This window comes from Pundamilia nyererei, unplaced genomic scaffold, assembly GCF_000239375.1.
Source record: "Pundamilia nyererei isolate P.nyererei 1_Seehausen unplaced genomic scaffold, PunNye1.0 scaffold00091, whole genome shotgun sequence".
Lineage (NCBI taxonomy): Eukaryota > Metazoa > Chordata > Actinopteri > Cichliformes > Cichlidae > Pundamilia > Pundamilia nyererei.
The window spans coordinates 1,119,369-1,136,881 of NW_005187492.1; the positions used below are offsets into that span (position 1 = coordinate 1,119,369).

The window sequence follows — 17,513 nt, forward strand, 5'->3', positions numbered from 1 at the left end:
TGAGCAGTTAGCTAGCGGCAGTGTTCTTCTGCAGATGTCAATAAACGGCTGTGCTCCCTGGCTAGCTCACGGGAAGCAAGACCAAACGATACCTCAGTCTCCTCCTTGTCTGAGCTCGCCACAATATTTTAGTTCTGCTGAGCCAAATAAGACAGGTCAGGGTGAAGAAGTGACAGCCAAAGAAAAGCTTACCACAAAACGGAAAAGTTATGACAATTCAGACTATAAGGCAAAAAGAAAGTGCAGCTTTATGGTTTCATGGACAAAAGAATTTCTGTGGCTGCAATATGACGAGCTAAATAACCAGGGCTGCACATAAGTGGTCCGCAGGTGCGTATTCGCTGTCAAAATAAAAAACGGGCACAAGATAAGAAGTTGCAACGCGTTTGCATACATAAGATTTTCAGGAGGAGGACAGACATTTGTTTAGAACTCTTAAAGATGTCGAAGAAGCAAGCTCCTTTAAGCAATTACTGTGATGTTCCTCCACCTCCAAAGAAACGTCAGAAGGAGTCCGAACCACAAAAGAAGCACGTATTTTCGGAAAAGTAGTTGCAGGAGGTGAGCTGGCTTCAAACAAATGATGAACGCACAGAGATGTGGGGCGGAATGTGCCGTGAAAATTTAATAAATGACAAATTAAAAAGGCATGAACATTTGTAAAAGTACCCTGCTAGTAACAGCTCTTTGAACTGAGGATATTTACATATCATGGAATTTTTTCTTTTTTTACAGGGATAATACTTTTACTTATGTAAAATGTTACAATAAATTCTTATATCACTACACTGCAGAAAGTGCTAATTAGATTCATCCATGCCGCTATTTGAATTTCTTTCTTTTTGTATTTTCAGCCGGATTGAGATGGAAACTGTAAAACAGAACAGCGATTTCTAATATTAATTCTTTCCTTTCTTTTGCAGAATTACTGAGGAGGGCTCATGAAATACAACAAAAAGAAGGAAGCTTCTGATGAAACTGGTGGAAACGTTAGAAAACTACAGTTATACATGATACTTTTTATTTTACATGTCAGTTATATAATGTACACATAAAGACAGACTGAAAACATCAACATGCATTTTTACGTTATGTTTTTCATGTATTGAAAATAAATTATGCTTCTTATTGTCATGTGTGGTTTCTGAGCCGCAGTTACGCATCTCACCGCCTGGTGGCAACAGTGTTATGTTTCTATGGCAACTGACAACATTGGCCTAACTAGTGTTAGCGATTACAACTAATGAGCTACAGAACGTAATTAGTTGAGGGTTTTTTTTTTTTTAAATTAATATTTGTGTGATACTGCTCCATATTTGTCGGCTATTTAAGGTGTTTCTATAACACATGCTCCTCTATAACACTGCTGACCGGCTGGTTTTCTGACGCACAAACTTTTTCTGCCAACTAGCTAGAGGTAGCTAGGTAATAAAAGTACGACAGTTACCTTAACATGTGCTCCACTGGCAGTACAGAGGATGTTTTGCAGCAGATGAGCAAACTGTGGTCCATGCTGGATGATCTCTCTGAAAATGACCCTGCAGCCTACCGTACGCTTATAGAGAAACAGATAAAGGAAGGAGCTGAATTCAGAGCGCCGCCCGAGCTGTACACCTGCCTCTGCACTGAAATACTGGTGAGTTTCATTCGTGAAGGCTCCTTCCTGTGTAGGCCCCAGTCCATACTGTGGTCCATACAGGTGTTGCTCATCACATTCTTTGGTTCAGCTAGAAAGGAAGCCCACCTTTATTCCTCCAATCATAAATTAATACTCTAAATTCAAACATAAATTAGGGAAAGATAACTGTCATATCAGAAAATGTAGGTAGGTAGGATACAGCTCAGTACCCATCATCAAAAAAAAAGAAAGATTCGGTGTCTCAGGTCCTGTCATTGGTACAAGAAATTACATTACAGGAGAATTTGGATTGGGAACAGCACCTACTCCGCAAAAGGCTCACCCAAGTAATACAGGCATCTGATGGTGGAGGAGGGGGACTGCCAGGAATCAACTAGATGTGCAACAGCAGTCCCCTAACTTCAGCAAGGCCGCTGAATGATGCGGGAAGGAATAAAAAGGAAGAACAATCAAATGTAGTGAGCTATGGAATATGAAAACAAAACAGCCCACATATGATGTACTGCTCACTCCAGCAGTCTGTTACTTGTTTGCAACCCTCAAACACATCCTGGTGGGCTGCAAAAGCAGTCTTAACACATGGAGGATATACTTGGTGACATAACCAACTAACTTGTCGGTAGCTATTAGTCAGGAGAGCATAGACTAACTGCAGCTCATTAGAAGTTAAAGCCACCTTTGTGCAACAAACAACCTTCATCTGGGAAGGTGAGAAATAGCATGTCAACCCCATCTTTCTGAAATACCTTTACACTTGAAATCAACCTGGACCCAGCTCTGGTTCTCTGGTCCAGTTCCTGCCAGTCTGTCTTCACTGTAGAACTGATCGTCCCTTGGGAGGATGCAATCAATAAGGCATATGACAAGAAAAAAGCATGAGCAAGCTGAGGAAGAGGACCAAGGCTGGAAAGTGGAAGTCCATTCAGTGTAAGTGGCCTGTAGGGGCTTTGCAGCCAGCTCCACAGTAAGACTGACGAAGGAAGTAGGCATTAGGAAAGGAAGCCTAGTACAAGTTAATCAAAAAGCTTGCCACTCTTGTCAAAAGAAAGTAGTCACAGGGGCTGGCTGAAGCAGAAGGAGACCGTGTGGCCTGCCAAATTACTGGTGGGTGCCATGTGAAATACACCCAGGTCTCATCACCCTGTGGTGGGTCTGCTTTGGCTGAGGGAATCTTGTGAGAAATTACGGAAATGCACTATGAAGCTGGGGTACAAAGCTGATGATGTGTCGCACTGACAGATACATACCCATATGGTCAGCAGCAAACACCCCATCTAGAGGACTTCTCCAACCCACTCAGGTCTGTGTTATACTGATAGGGATTATAACTTCTAGTCCTATTAATTAGTGTAGTCCATTACAAGCTGTGAAAGCTTTGTCATCAAATTTCTTGTTTTTATCCAACCAAGAGTAAAGTAATAACCTAAAAATATTTCTGCTGAGGAGCTGTAAGCTGTGCTTGCTTTATATATCCTAAAATACACAGGCTGCACGAGAAACACAGGCTTTTTCTTCACTCTGCAAAGATGCTAGACTTTTATCCACTTAGAACTTTGAAATTGAGTTTGTTTTGACAGATCCTTTTGACAGCACTGTGTTTCTGTGACAGAAACCAAAGAAAGGCCTGCTGTACATCAACATATGCGGCTGGAAACGTGTGCCTGCGCCTCAGGATCCCAGCAGGCCTTTACCAGTGTACACTGGAAAACTGGAAACAGGCACAAATGAAGATCAAGGTGTGTGTCAAGCTGCAGACCTGCCATTTGTATTACATGACACAAGCAAGAAAGTCTTACTTTTTCCTTTACAGGCTGGTATACTGTGCTGGATGTGGCATTAAATCCTGTGTTGCTGCAGGAAAGTAGGGAGAACAAAGCAGAGATTAACCAGGTCTATATGCTGGCCCTGAGCTTTGCCCAGAAGCAGCTTGGGATGACGTTATCACAGCAGTACAGAGTTGTCAACAGTAGCCCAAATAGTAGCCCAGATGAGTTGCACTGCCGGCTTGGATTTCAGAAGTTGTCCAGTGCCCCCAAACAACCCAACACAGGTAATGCAATAAGTCTGTCAACCCTGACAAGCTTTGATAAGCACTTTATGTTGAACCCATGCTCTTTACCCACTCTCCTTTCACCTCCTAAAACAATTTTCCTGATAATCCATAGTCCTTTTTTTTTTTTTTTTACAGCCGGTCAGACACCAGCTGCCCTCCTGCAGCACATCTCCTCCCTACGATCAGAAAACCAAGAGGACTCTGCTCCTCAAATTATCTTTAGGCCTGCAGAGAAAATAAAGAAGGATTTGATCCATGTCATCTCAGCCGCTTCTGTAGAGCCTCAGAAGCCAGAGTATCGACTCGAGATGAAGACCGATGCAGCAGGAGTTCCTGACAGCGTGGAACTGACGGTGGAGCTGCCAATGGTTTGTTCCATGTCAGAATGCCAGCTGAGCATGTCCAAGGTTAGTGGTTACACACTCCCTTGAACAGTTATAACGAAGCACTTTAGAATCCAGTGTGTGTCAGTGTGTAGCTGGATGTCATAAGAAATACATAATCGACCTGTAGCGAGCCTTAGTAGCACACTGGATGTATTTTTCTCTGCAGGATGACGTCTTACTGGAGGTGGAGGATCTTTACTATTTGCTTGTGGACTTCCCAAAAACTGTAAACGAAGACACCGCGTCTGCCATCTTTAATAAGAAGAAACGAAGACTTACATTGAAAGTGAATGTCTTGTGATCATTTTCCTTAATTAAGAAACAATGCAGTGTTTGTTAAGCTAGCTAAACACTGGCATTGAAAATGCCTCAAACAAAAACAACAAAACTCCTGTTGTGCAATGTACAAATTAAAAAAAAGGGAAAAAAGCACTGAGAGCGCATTGTGCTGTGGAGGGACTCGTATTCTGCCTCAGAATTCAAGTTAACTAACAATAAACAGCTTGCGTGTAAATTGATCCATTTCCAAGAGCAACATGTTTGTGAAACAAATATGTAACAGTGTCCCTTTGTGCTGTGTGGGCTGAGGCTCAGCAGCAAATTTAATTCTAACCCCCCACCCCCCAAAAAAAAAAAATTAATTGACTTTAATGACAATCTGTGGATTTTGTTTATTAATGTGTGGGCGCGTGAGTGGAGGTGTTTAATGGCTACGAGCTGGTGTCATTACCGTATGCAGGGGGGAATAATTGACAACAAAACAAACCATGCAATAATTTATGTTTATTAAAACATCAAAATTGATACAGAACAACAACATCAGAGTTTGGCAATCTGGAACACGTGGAAAATGTCAATAAACACTTCTTTCTTTCTTTTTTTGAGGTTTGCATACTATGCACTGATTACAGCTTTTTAAAGCACAGCGTAGCTTGTTTTTTCATATAAAGCTAACATTATTTTATTATTCAAGTATGACTTTACTGACCATTACGTGGTAGTCCCACAAACTTATTTATGAGCTGCAAACAATGTGCGACATGCGGTCCGTAAACGAAAAAAAACATTGTATCCAAATGTTTAGATTCTTCATATGAAACATTCACTTTTAAAACATGGTTTTGTTTTGTACCTTAATGGTGTTAGCTCCATTGGTCCCAGTTTTGTGTCGTAACACTATTCTTTCTTATGGCATCAGAAGTATTTTCAGTAGCTTCCTGGTCCAGTGGGAACAGCTGAGGTTTGTAGTGACGATCTCTAGTTTTTTGGCGCTATCTCCGCTCCCCGTGATCCTCCTCAACCCACGCAACAATCTTCCCCTCCCAGCCAGGGACAACGGCTCCATCCTGAAACACCTGAAAAGCCAGCATCCAGTGTTTACATATCTGAGAGACCCATATCTATACTATAAAAGGTTTGGATAGAAAGTAAAAATGAATACTTGAGGTTATCCAATTCTTTGGGATGGAAATAAGTCTCCCCATGGTGTTTTGAAGTGCACAGTAGGCACAGCTATTATTAGCATATCTTACTCTATAACTGCCGTTTTATATTTGCCAGCTGAAGCCCAATGTGAAGAGAAATAGGGGCTGTAATTTTACTCCCACGCCTACCTCCTCTTTCACTGTGCCAAACTCTGGGTCAAGGGCCTTGAAGTGGTATCTGAAACTGCCTTGTCTGTCTACAGCTGCCTTGAAGTCTCGCAGTGTCACCTCTCCCAGCCTGGAAGCACACATATATCCACACAAACGTTATGCTTTGGATAAACCAGCCCAGGCATCCATATGCGGCTATGGTCAACCAAAACCCAACTAACAATTTGCTTAAAAAATAAAGAACGCTCCAGTGAAGCAACACACAGCACTGTATCAAGCCACCATAAAGTGTTTATATACTCACCTTTTTGGGATGTTAATCAGAAATGGAGTGAGCGAGCGATCTGTGAAGTAGAGCACTTTAGTGGAGACGGCAGTATCCAGTCCTGGGCTGCTGTGTGAGTGCGCCATTTCTGGAAAAAAACCCAGCAAACATTGTTTTTCCACAACCAAAGTCTGAAAGGGTTCTAGCCTCACACTCAGTCATGCCCTCTCTTTGCAGCGCAGTGTAATTGAATGGCACAATTTGATTTAACAGCCAGTAGAGATGTTGCGGGGGATGACAAATCCTAAACAAAAACGAGCATTTTGTTTGTCTCACTCGAGCTCGGCGGCCAGGAGTCACGGTCTGTCGAGTTGGCTCTGCGTCCTGGCGATTTGAATTCCTCCTAGAAGAAGAACCAATTACTCATAGCAAACAGTCGGATGTTATCAGTTGCTGAGTCATCATTTGGCAAGTGACAGACGAGCTACTACATTTTAAAATTTCCTCTTTGAGTTGTGAGAGCGAGAGTGTGTACCCCTCTGTCCTGTCTTCGCTGGGTGTCCAGAGAGTGCAGTCTGTCCATGAGAGTGGCCACGCCCTGCTCCAGAGTGTCCAGGGTGTGATGTTGGGGGTCATGGCCGGAAAAACTGTCCCTCAAACTGCGAAGTGCTTCCCTGACGACCTGCAGCTCTTCACCCTGTGAAAAACAGTCCTCTGATACTTAAAAAGAATTGGAAAAAAATTCGAAATCATTTTGAACTATGGACATTTACAGACATTATTGGTTAATGAGAAAATTAAAGAGTGCATACTGGTGCGCTGTGCTGGAACACTGGAGGAGATGTCGAAGCGACTGAGTTACTGTACCCGCTGCCCTCGCTCCTGAACGCCTATCAGAGACAGAGACAGTATAGACCAAGGTGAAAAGTGTTCTGAATGAAAAGTGTGATAATATTTACAAAATGTGCTCAAACTGCAATACAAAGAGCAAACACTGGGCCTGTGTAGCTAAAAAAACAGCCAGAAAGCTTATTCATCTAAATAAGAGCTTCACTTTTGTCCAAAAACTATAAAAAAAACATCACAACGTAGTGGGTGACATGCTTTTTTCCTATCATGATGAACACCGTGCACAGGAGTCTATTTTGAGTCGATTTCACATACAGCATCCTGCTGCAAGGGATACTCACCGGTGCAAGAAATATGTATTAATCTGCCACTGAAAATAGTCTCCAACAAATGCACCATTTACTCTGATCTGAGTAACAATTTATAAAGACCACACCGCTGAGGTGTAGTGGGAAATGTAATGTTTTCTTCAAGCATCATGGTGCCTTAATATATTTAGAGTTTTTGGTCTTATTGAGTAATGTTTCTCGTAAGAAGAAATATATGGGCTATCTTGCGGCAAGTACAATGTAATCACAGACCGATGCGCGATAAAAAAACAAAACAAACGTTGGTGTTATATATGAGTCCTGCTTTCAAACATATGTTATTTAGCACGTATATGTGAAACCTGTCATGCTGCATACCCGTCCCAGGCTGACTTCATGTGCCTTGTGCTGAGCTTCATCAAGCTTTTGCTGCTGCTGCTGCAGTATTCTGTCCTTCCTCCCGAGCTGCTGCTATTGTGACAAGAGAGATGGATGGCACGAGGCTTTATTTGCATCTCTATGGCTAAAAGAACGCACTGACGTGTATATAATAAAAGACAATACCTCATATTCGCTAAGTAATTTGTTCCTTTCACTCAGCTTGCGTTTGAGCTCTGCCTGAAAACAGTTATATCAAGGTGATATATGAGTGCTATAGTTCTCTCACTTAAACCTGCAGCCACGAGTCAAAGAGGTCGAATATTTCATCGTGTCAAAGGGAAATCATCACTTGTCTCACATTTTCCCCCTCCAGCTGATCTTTGGCCATGTTGCACCTCAGTAGTTCCTGCTTTAGCTGCAGCACAGCATCCTCCTGCACTGCCAAGCGCTGCTGCAGAGCATCCTAATGAGAAGCAGGAGGGAGATCAAAGAATTGTCCAGAAAAGACCTGAATACTGATGAACTGCATCCACCTGCCTCATCGACAGGATCCACCCAGCTCTAAACTTCTTTTGATCTTTGTAAAGAAATGATAAATGTATAATGTATGTGATAAAACTTACAGAATCATCAGTTTAGGAGGGCGCAATAGTCAAAAAGGTTAAATATAATCCTTTAATCCATTTTACTTCACATATAAAGCCCAAAACTAGAGTAAGAGGTTTACCTTGATGGCCTGAATGTGACGTGTCTCCTGTTTGTGCCTCAGAAGTTCCCTCTAAGAGCCACACAAAGGAACAACAAAAACATTAGAGAAAAGGACTCTGCCCCTAAGACAGCTCCTCTATGTTAAACCTAATTACATTTACTTACTGTACCTTGAGATCAAGGGCTTCCTCCATGCTTTGGTCCAGACGACTGCGGATGAGAACCTTCAAAGGGAGAGGGTACGAGCGGGGTAATTAGAGAATGGAAAAATGTCAGAACGTATGAGGAGGCATTGGGCCTCCATGACAGTGCGCTGGCAGATCAGAGAGATTCATTTGTGCTCTATAGTGGCCACTCGTGAGACGAGTAATGGCTACAAACATCATCAGAACAGAAGGGCTGACACGGACACTTCAAGCTCGGTGGCGAGCAAGTGTTGTTTGTTTTCTCAAGTTAGCAGAGAGAGGGCACTGTACCAGCTGCTGCTCGGTGTTAGCCCGGTTATCTCCAAAGCTCACGGATCCATCCTGGTCTTCCTCAGGGAGGGAGCCATGGAGCAGCAGAGCCTAAAAACCAAAACACATACAGATCTGAAGAAAACTTGCAAGCAATGATAGTTGCGACGCATGATAGAGAAACCAGGTTTCTGTGGTTGTAAATGCCTTCGTTTTTGCACTGCAGCTAATAAAGTCAGTGAACTGAACCAAATCAAATTGAAATTACACTGACAAGTCTGTGTAAATATACAGACTGTAATGTAATATAGAGACTCTAAAAGTGAAAACATAAAGGCTATTACTGTAAAAGTCACCAAAACATCTATTTTTAATTTATGAACAGTATGTGGACGTGCTGTCACTGCACCGATATTTGTAGCTGAATACTATAAATGACCCCAAACATACCAATTAAATACCATGTGCCAAACTTATTTATTTGCACAAATTAAGGAAGCTGGCAAAGATTAGCAAATTTTGTAGGATTAGCTTTGTCTTTCATATTTTTATTCTTAATTATCCTAATAATCTGTGGCTCTCTTCCACACCGTGTCTTTGTTCTGTTTCCCTTACCTCACCCCCAAACGCTTGCAGCAGTCTGCCCCGCCCTGAGCCTGAATTTGACAGAGGTTTCTTCCAGTTGAAAAGGAGTTTTTGCTTTCCACTGTTGCCAAAGGGCTTGCTTATAGGGGGTTATCTCATGCTGGGTTTTCTCTGTTTTCTTTGTATTATTGTAGGGTCTTTATCTTACAATGTAACGCTCCTTGAGGCGACTGCTGTTGTGATTTGGCGCTATATAAATGAAATTGAATTGAATTGAATGTATTGATGTCTGAATAAGACCCATTATACTGTAAGGATCTTGCACATGGAAGGTATGTTGTAACATGGAAAAGACTCAATGCTTTTCACAACCTTCTGAAATTCAAATCAAGCATCAGAATTGGAAGAGAAAGGTCCTTTTATTGACTTTGAAAGTGGCATGGTTGTTGTTGCCTGTCAGGCTAGTATTACAACAAAAGTATGCAGAAGAGCATTTATAAATGCTCAGTGTGTTGAACCTTGAAGCAGATCAATTCATCATTCACAGAAGCACCAATATTAGACAATAGAAGATCTCAATGTCTGATGGTGGTGTATTGGTGTGAGGGATATTTTTGATGGCTGCACCCAGCTGTATAACGCGCCTCGTCACAGAGCTCAAATCATCCCAAACTGGTTTCTTGAATATAACAGTGTATTCACTGTACTCAGATGACCTCCACAGCCACCAAATCTCACTCCAATAAAGCACCTTTGTGATGCGGTGGACCAGATTTAAATTGTGTATGTGCAATTGACAAATCTGCAGCAACTGTGTTATGGTATCACATCAATATGGACCAAAATCTCTGAGGAATGTTTCCAGCACCTTGTTGAATGTGTGCCATGAAGAATTAAGACAGTTCTGAATCTAAAAACCAGTACTACCAGGTATTAATGCCTAATAAAGTGGCAAGTGAGTTTATAGTTTATATGTATTATAAGCCTAACAAGTCTCATTTTATGATTTTCTTATAAAAGCGCCTCCTTTCACATTTTTTCATGCAACATAATTTTAATCATTTCATATAAATTATAATAGATCAGTGACTTATCCACAGTGCACTCTGCTATTCACCCTGTGACTACTGGGATAGGCTCCGACCCTTCTACGACCCCGATTGGATAAACGGAAGTAACAGAATGGACTCAAAGTATAAATCAGGTAAGAAATTTTTTCATCTTTGTCTGTTTATCTGTCAAAACACATATTATTCTTTCTAGTGGATGGCTTTATCATGCTTAGTGTGTTACATCTGGTCTATCTGTTTGGGTTTCTTTTTAATTACTTCATTTAAAAAGATATTTCCATTTTTAGCATGTAGCATTTGGATCTTGTCATTTCTTTTGTCATTTCTAAGTCTTCCCAAAATCTTGTAATCTTACTGACTGCTAGTGACACTCTGGTACAATTTTATTTAGCAATTTAACTTGGAAAGTGCTGTCTAATTGCAAATTAACTAAATATGCCAGAATACATGTCTATAATTAACTAAATTGAGGCATGTATTTATTTCCAATCCTCTGATGAGATTTCAGTTATACAGTCTTCATTACTTGCGCTTGGTTTACAATGTGAACTCCCTCATGAACAGAGTGTAAGCAGATTATAAAACGTTGATATGACGACCTTTCTTTAGCAGTCCTTTGTCATCGATACTTTAGTAGGAATCTGTGGGGATCTAGTGAGTAAATAATGTTGATGTGCTGCAGAAAATAACAGTGTTTTCTTTTCAGATTAGATTCTTGCTTCAGTTCTTCAGTGCACATAATAATACAAGAGTTTGGATCTTTTGAACTCCTTGAGAAGCCCGATTTCAAATGCACAATCTGCTGTGCCTTGTGAAAGCAAACCAGCTACCCCATACTGAGCTACAGTTAGCTTTGGATTCAAAAACAACCAAGGTGTGATTAAAGTGCAGACTTTCAGCTTTAATGCATGGGGTTTAACAAAAGTATTCCTTTTTTGTTAGCCATTTTTATACAAACTAACATAGTATTAAATATACACATTGATTTTAAAAATTACAGAAAATGTTTGCGGTCAGTGGCTCCCTGAAATTTAGAACCCATGCACACCACCAAGTGCTTTTTTCATCCCTTGAGGTGCCCTGCAGGCCCTTTCTGCAGCCACCTTCAGTCGCTGCTTCAGTGTTTGGTGCTGCAGTCCATGTGCATCCCTTCTTTTTATTTTAAGAATGTACCAGATTGTTGGTTTGGCCACTGCTAGAATTTAGTCATCTCTTTGATAGTTTTATTTGGTTTTTGCATGTTTTACAACCTAATGATGGACTCCTTCACTTTTATTACCTAATCTTTTGGACCCCACATTGAGAGTTCCAGTGAAAAGCTCTAAATCAACTCCCAGTCTTTTTTCTGCTCAGTTTGTCATAAAATAACAACAGAACAGGCATCACTTAACCATGGAGCTGCTTGTCAGTTAATTATCTAACTACTTGTGAGCATCTGATAAGACAAGATTACATAGAAAGCGGCTGTAGACATGCAAACATTTTTAAAAACTTTAAGCTAGCACTGGATGCTAACAATTTTTAAGGTTTCTTCAAACTGTTTAGTTGCATTAGGACCAACTACATGGTGATTTTTGTTTTTCACTATGGCTCTAATTTAACAACCCAGTGCCCTGATTTTATTGTAAGGACAGATAATAAATAGCCTCCTTTTTAAAATGTTTCAGTGACTCAAAACAGAGAAACAATAAAGTCAGCAAACAGAGGTATGGTGGGTTTACCTGCTGATAAAAACTGAGCTGAAAACGTTTACATGCCCTGACCAAACTTTCATCCTTCTTTCTCAGAATCTATTTTTTTACTACTTGCTCCTTACTCTGTGGATTTGTTGCAAATAGGGCAGCGACCCTGTCGCTTATATCCCTTGGCCCAGAGCAGCAGTTTGTTTTGAAGTGCATTACCTGTAACCGGAACACCATCCTTCTCGCTTCTTGCATCTCCTTTTCCAGCTGCTCCTGGTGTGCATCCAGCTGCTCCTCCCAGGACTTCTCTTCCTCCTGCCCATCGTGCCCCAGGGAAGGACACAATCCACAAAGAGCCACCTCCTCTAAATGTGGCAGAGGGACAGGGGAAATGAGGCAAGGCACCTTTTTTTTCACTGCATCATATCTGGCTTTACAAGAGTTGATGTGCAGCCAACCAACCTGTGACAGATTTCTTCTCTGTCAGCTCAGATTTGTCATCCTGAGGTTCCCCCTGGTTCTCAGGGTGATCATGGACTGTTTCTTCTTTAGGGGTGTCAGTGAGCTGGGTGATAACATACTCCTCTTTGGGGGAGTGAGCTGGGCTGGCTGAGCTGAGACTGAAACAGATGGTGGGCACAGGCAGGAATGAATGTGCTTGTATGCTGCCAAATGAGCAGCAATAAAGAAACCTAACTACATAAAATGGTGATTTGAAATTTTAAAAATTCCCAGAGGAGCACAATAATGTAAACTAATCCCATTTGGGATAGATATTTTAACTAAATCCATTTTTGAACTCATAATGCCAATATGATGCATGATATTTCAAACAGCATTGTCTGCATCACGGGTTCACAGATTATTTTGTAGATAACAGAACTATTAGAAAAGGGGGAAAAAAGAAGAAAAGACTGACTGAACAGATTTTCAACTCATTCAAAAAATACACAGCAGGAGCAGGAATGCCTGCAAGCCTGTCATTTTCTAACAGGAAATTCTTTACATATTTTGCTCCCCCTTCGGCCATAATTTCATAACACAGTGCTGGCATGGTTTCTGAACAGCTTGTTTCCTTGCAGTTTCATGAATATAGTGTTTTTGAGAGCATCTCCAGCAGCCTGAGGTTCAGACCAGCTGTCATCTTCACTCTCCTGTGTTTGTGGACATTGGATACAGCTACTATGACCTGTGACCTATAGCATTATGCACAGTCCCTAACAGGGTAGTTTCCCTGTGTTTTTCCCTCCGAGTCTGCATGTGAAGACAAGCCTGCGACTGCATGAACAGATCTAAACGCTGTGCAAGCATGCCATAGAAAAGCATCACTACTCATCACCCTGCTCCCCAGGCTAACTAGCTGAGAATGAAGGAAAGAAAGCAAAGAATGTCCTGCTGAATTGTCTTCATATGTATGGTGGTAAGATTTTCTTCTTATGTAATAGTTAGCACTAGCTAATAGCACAGCAAAGTACTCTCTGAGGATTAAAGGACATATTCCTTTGATTAATCATAGTTAACGTCTGCTTATCAGCCACTGATCGAATCAGAAACACACCTCAAAGAATCTAATGTTAAGCAGACTTAGTGAAGCATTTCACCATTACAGCATCCAAGTTAGCATGCTAATATTTGCATATGATGGGGCTGAGAGAAATGTCTTGCAGGTAAAGAGTCATGAACAAATGCACCAGACATGTAAATTTTGTCTTGATGATTGTGCTCGATCGGAAATCAGTGAATAGCAGAGTTGTTACAATCCAAATGTATAAGGGCATACACTCCACAGCTGCTTTATTAGGTATACATGTTCAGCTGCTTGATAATATAAATGTATAATCAACCAACCACATGGCAGCAGCTCAGTAAATTAGGCATGTATACAAGGTCATGCCTTGTATAAGGAGCATTAGGAAGGTGAGAAAAAAGATGATTTAAGTGGTTTGTTAGTGCCAAATGTGCTGGTCTGACTGTCTCAGAAACTGACAATCAACTGGGATTTTCCCACACATCTCTAGGGTTTATAGAGAATGGTCCAAAAAAGTGCAAATATCAGGTGAGCAGCAGTTCTCTGGGCAAAAATGCCCTGTTGGACATCTCCTCTGCCAGAGGTCAGAGGAGAATGGACAGACTGTTTCAAGCTGATAGGGGTGTCTGTAGCTCAGGAGGTAGAGCAGGTCGCCTACTAATGCTCCAGTCTGCAGGCCAAATATCCTTGGGCAAGGTCCTAACCCCAAATTGGTCTACAGTGCATCCATCTGAGTATAAATGTGTGAGAATGTTAGATAAGAAGCACTTACACAGAACGAGCACAGAATGCTCAACTTGTGAAACCTTGAAGCAGAACACCACACTAAATGCCACTTCTTTCAGGTTAGAAAAGGAATCTGAGGCTGCTTTTTGCATAGGGTTACCAAAATTAGACAACAGAAGATTGAAAAAATGTTTTATGGTCTGATGAGTCTCGATTTCTGCTTCTGCTAGATTTCTCCTTACCCATCCGACATTCAGATGGGTAGGGTCTCTTTGGTATAAATAACATGGAAGCATGGATCCAACCCGCTTTGTATAAATGGTTCAGACTGGTGGAAATATATTGGTTAGAGGAATGTTGGATCTCAATTCAATAGAGCACCACTGGGATGCTAAAATGGTTAAACATGGTTTAATGTATTATTCTTTTTATATATCAAACCATACTGAGAAAGTTATGATTAGTTTCGTCTTTCCAACTTCCCGGAAAGAGTCTCTGCACTACTGTAGGTCACATAAAAACATGAACTAAGCCTCTTATCAGAAGCTGCTGTAATTATCCTTAAGTGTTTTTCAAAAAGGGATCAAAGAAGCACCTCCTACTAATCTAGTCACTGCAGATAATAACACTATCGGGATACCCTCTATCATTGTCTCTAAGAGTAGTTCAATAACACATTTATTGTAAATGCTCTTTGCTGATCTCTCGCTACAAGAGAACACGTACAATCCGATAGATTTGGAACATATGGGTTTAGCAAAGATTAAGCATTGGGATTTGCAAAAGATGAGCTTCTGTGCAATAGATTAACATAATTTGATCAGTGGTGGTGGCCTGAGTGGGCCTCCATTTACTCCAATTTTTAGATACTTTGCTTTAGTATTTATACTTTTTTTGGCTACTTTGTATTCATAGCTGCTACAAACTGCTAAAACTTATTATTTCTCAATATTTATCCGACTGTTGCTTGTCATATTAGCTTTCGTAGATTAGTAGATTTAGTTGATAGCATTTTAATAGATTTTAGGCAGTGCAAGTACTTAGTCGATCCATCAAAGAAAGATTTTCTCTATATGTTTCTTTGAGTTTTTTAAAAGAAAGAAAACTTGTAAAACCAAACCTTTCACAAAAATTATCAGATGAAAAAAAGCTGTTGTATCTTCTTTCTTTTTTTCACGTTCACCACTTTTAAAAAACCCTCAAATGCTGTGGTTCAGCGGTCAAGTCCAAACACCCGTTTTGGGAACTACTAAATTATAGATGACAGTGTATTAAATAATCCAAACTACTTTCACCTCCTTTTTCTACAACAGTAAAGTGCAGCTTATTCATCTTTTATAACATATCAGTGACAGTTTGTGTCATCATCAATCTTTTTGACTGATGTGTTCAGCACTGACCTTAAAGGACCAGTTAAATAAAGCAGGTCATTGTAAACATGGTGCAAAGTGAAAAAGAAGATAAAGTTATCAGATTAAAGTAAAGAATAATGTAAATCAGTCTAATCAATTTAAACTTATATCTGAATCGTGGCACGGCATACACAGAAATAGCTGTTAGAGAGAGGTTGCTAGGCAATAGCAGCTCGGCTCACACAGACACACACAGGGACACACCCACACCTACTGCACTGTAAACACCGAACAATAACCTGCACAGCTTGGCTTTCAAGATCAAGCTGTTCGGATGAAACGCAATTCCATGACTAAGACTGAGATTCACATGTGGTTGAAGTGATAAATCTGTTTTATAGTGTTGTGATTGTAGACTTACATATACATATATATATATATATATATATATCTGCCACTGATGCATCCCTGCATTGTCAACAATAGCAATAGCCTGAATTGCCGTACTGTTCATATTAAAATAGCACTTACCATTTCATCTGTTTTGCTCCCATGCTGGTGTTTACAGGCTTAACCTCCCATACAGTCCGCGCCCCACATCTGGGTGATGCCCTGCGTCTCAGTCAGGACCATAGCCCAAACACAGCCAGAGGCAGCAGGGAGGGGAACAGCCCTGAAAGCCGCAAGCAGAGGAGTCTCCACGTCGCACACTGTGTTCAATCAGAAATAACAGCACGTTTAAATCCTCTCCAACAGCATATTCCTAAAACATAAAGCTCAAAATCCTAATCAAAAGCCCCCCAAACCCTTCCCCTAAATCATACCAAGGCTCAGTCGTTGCTGGCAGGGAGAGATAGGGAGAGACAGACAGAGAGAGGATTGGAGCTCAGCAGCACCAGTGACTGAAATCTGCCTGGTTTCTCATTGCACTCGCCTTGTGGTGGAGCTCACCAGCTCCCATTCACGAACACAATGTTTTTTGTTCCTTACGGACAAGAACTGATGCAGCTCTTGTGCATCTTTTTCACCCTTTTTGCATTCATTCTCCTGTCCCCTCCCTCCTTCTGCTTGGCCGAACTGGCTTTGTATCACTCCTTCCTTCGTTCGGTGAGAGAGAGGATGTCAGACATGGCTCTGTCTGGGTGTGTTCACCCTCCCCCTCTCCCTTATTCCTCCTCCCTGCTTTCCCTACAGCTCTCTCCTTTCACAAGGAGGAAGAGGTGGGAGTTGTTCTCCTTCTCCTTTTCTCTCCATGTACTGCATATACCTGCAGCTAAAATGAGAAATGACATTCTGATTTTTAAAAACAGGAAAATTAGCAGACTTTTGTTTGTTGATAAAACCACAGGCTTGTATAACAACATACCATACAGGCCAAGCCATTACCAGAGGGTAATTATATATTTACAGAGTCAGAGGAAATAGGGAGGTACTTAAGGAGAAAATGGTATTTATAGAGTGGACGCATCAGCCTGGAAAACCAGCTCTTCTCACTTCTGTGTCTTGTATGTACTGAAAAGCATTTCGATGCTAATGCGCTACAACATCAGAGGCATCAGATTAAACTCAAATTTTTAAAAAAGGGCAACCTCCGAAATTGAAAAACAAGCAACAAAAAAAAAAAAAATTCCTTGAAAAAAAAAACCAAGGGTAAAGAATCCCTTTAAAAGCCGTTTTGGCAAAATAACCCGGCAATAAAGTGGTAAAAAGGGTGGCAAGGGCAACAACAAGAAAGAAAAAAAAGCAACCAAAAAACGTGAAGTAGGTCTCAACGTGGCAGCTTGCAGTTCTGCCCATAACAAAATGACAGCGTCTTAAATTCCCTATGAGCGCCATCGATGCATGCTTCAATGAGCTACTTTACTGTAGAGCCATGAATATGTATGTAACCCACCATACAAATGCCGCATTAGATTTATGCAGAGAAACAG

The 17,513-nt window shown here is 41.0% G+C and overlaps 3 protein-coding genes across 4 annotated transcripts in view; 2 read left to right on the forward strand and 1 right to left on the reverse strand.

Annotated features, from left to right (window-relative positions):
- tmprss5 (transmembrane serine protease 5) overlaps window positions 1–1,070 on the forward strand; it is a 9,737-nt gene extending 8,667 nt beyond the window's left edge. For both annotated transcript variants that reach the window (XM_005739347.1, XM_005739348.1), the window contains one exon: window positions 924–1,070. In XM_005739347.1, the coding sequence (XP_005739404.1) occupies window positions 924–932 (9 nt within the window). In that variant the 3' untranslated portion in view covers window positions 933–1,070. The remainder of the gene's footprint in view (window positions 1–923) is intronic.
- Window positions 1,071–1,203: 133 nt separating this feature from the next.
- On the forward strand, window positions 1,204–4,596 carry pih1d2 (PIH1 domain containing 2). Its single transcript, XM_005739346.1, has 5 exons — window positions 1,204–1,636; window positions 3,249–3,375; window positions 3,450–3,689; window positions 3,828–4,099; window positions 4,245–4,596. The coding sequence occupies exons 1-5, from the start codon at window positions 1,454–1,456 to the stop codon at window positions 4,377–4,379; spliced, it is 957 nt and encodes a 318-aa protein (XP_005739403.1). The 5' UTR covers window positions 1,204–1,453; the 3' UTR covers window positions 4,380–4,596.
- A 215-nt stretch (window positions 4,597–4,811) lies between these two features.
- dixdc1a (DIX domain containing 1a) lies at window positions 4,812–16,172 on the reverse strand. The gene is made up of 15 exons (XM_013912471.1): window positions 16,114–16,172; window positions 12,439–12,596; window positions 12,196–12,341; window positions 8,661–8,750; window positions 8,355–8,408; window positions 8,204–8,254; window positions 7,835–7,939; window positions 7,660–7,713; window positions 7,474–7,566; window positions 6,751–6,828; window positions 6,474–6,635; window positions 6,275–6,341; window positions 5,978–6,086; window positions 5,692–5,800; window positions 4,812–5,433 (listed from the first exon to the last, which is right to left on the reverse strand). The coding sequence occupies exons 1-15, from the start codon at window positions 16,134–16,136 to the stop codon at window positions 5,350–5,352; spliced, it is 1,383 nt and encodes a 460-aa protein (XP_013767925.1). The 5' UTR covers window positions 16,137–16,172; the 3' UTR covers window positions 4,812–5,349.
- Between the last annotated feature and the right edge of the window lie 1,341 nt (window positions 16,173–17,513).

What these genes read in the sequence shown, in the direction of transcription:
- pih1d2 (XM_005739346.1), top strand. Translation starts at nt 1,454, where the DNA reads ATGTGCTCCACTGGCAGTACAGAGGATGTTTTGCAGCAGATGAGCAAA. An exon ending in AGGCACAAATGAAGATCAAG is followed by an intron (nt 3,376 to 3,449) that starts GTGTGTGTCAAG and finishes TTTCCTTTACAG; the next exon opens with GCTGGTATACTGTGCTGGAT. An exon ending in GCCAGCTGAGCATGTCCAAG is followed by an intron (nt 4,100 to 4,244) that starts GTTAGTGGTTAC and finishes TTTTCTCTGCAG; the next exon opens with GATGACGTCTTACTGGAGGT.
- dixdc1a (XM_013912471.1), bottom strand. Translation starts at nt 16,136, where the DNA reads ATGGGAGCAAAACAGATGAAATG. An exon ending in GGAGCAAAACAGATGAAATG is followed by an intron (nt 12,597 to 16,113) that starts GTAAGTGCTATT and finishes CATCTGTTTCAG; the next exon opens with TCTCAGCTCAGCCAGCCCAG. An exon ending in GTCACATTCAGGCCATCAAG is followed by an intron (nt 7,940 to 8,203) that starts GTAAACCTCTTA and finishes GCTTCTCATTAG; the next exon opens with GATGCTCTGCAGCAGCGCTT.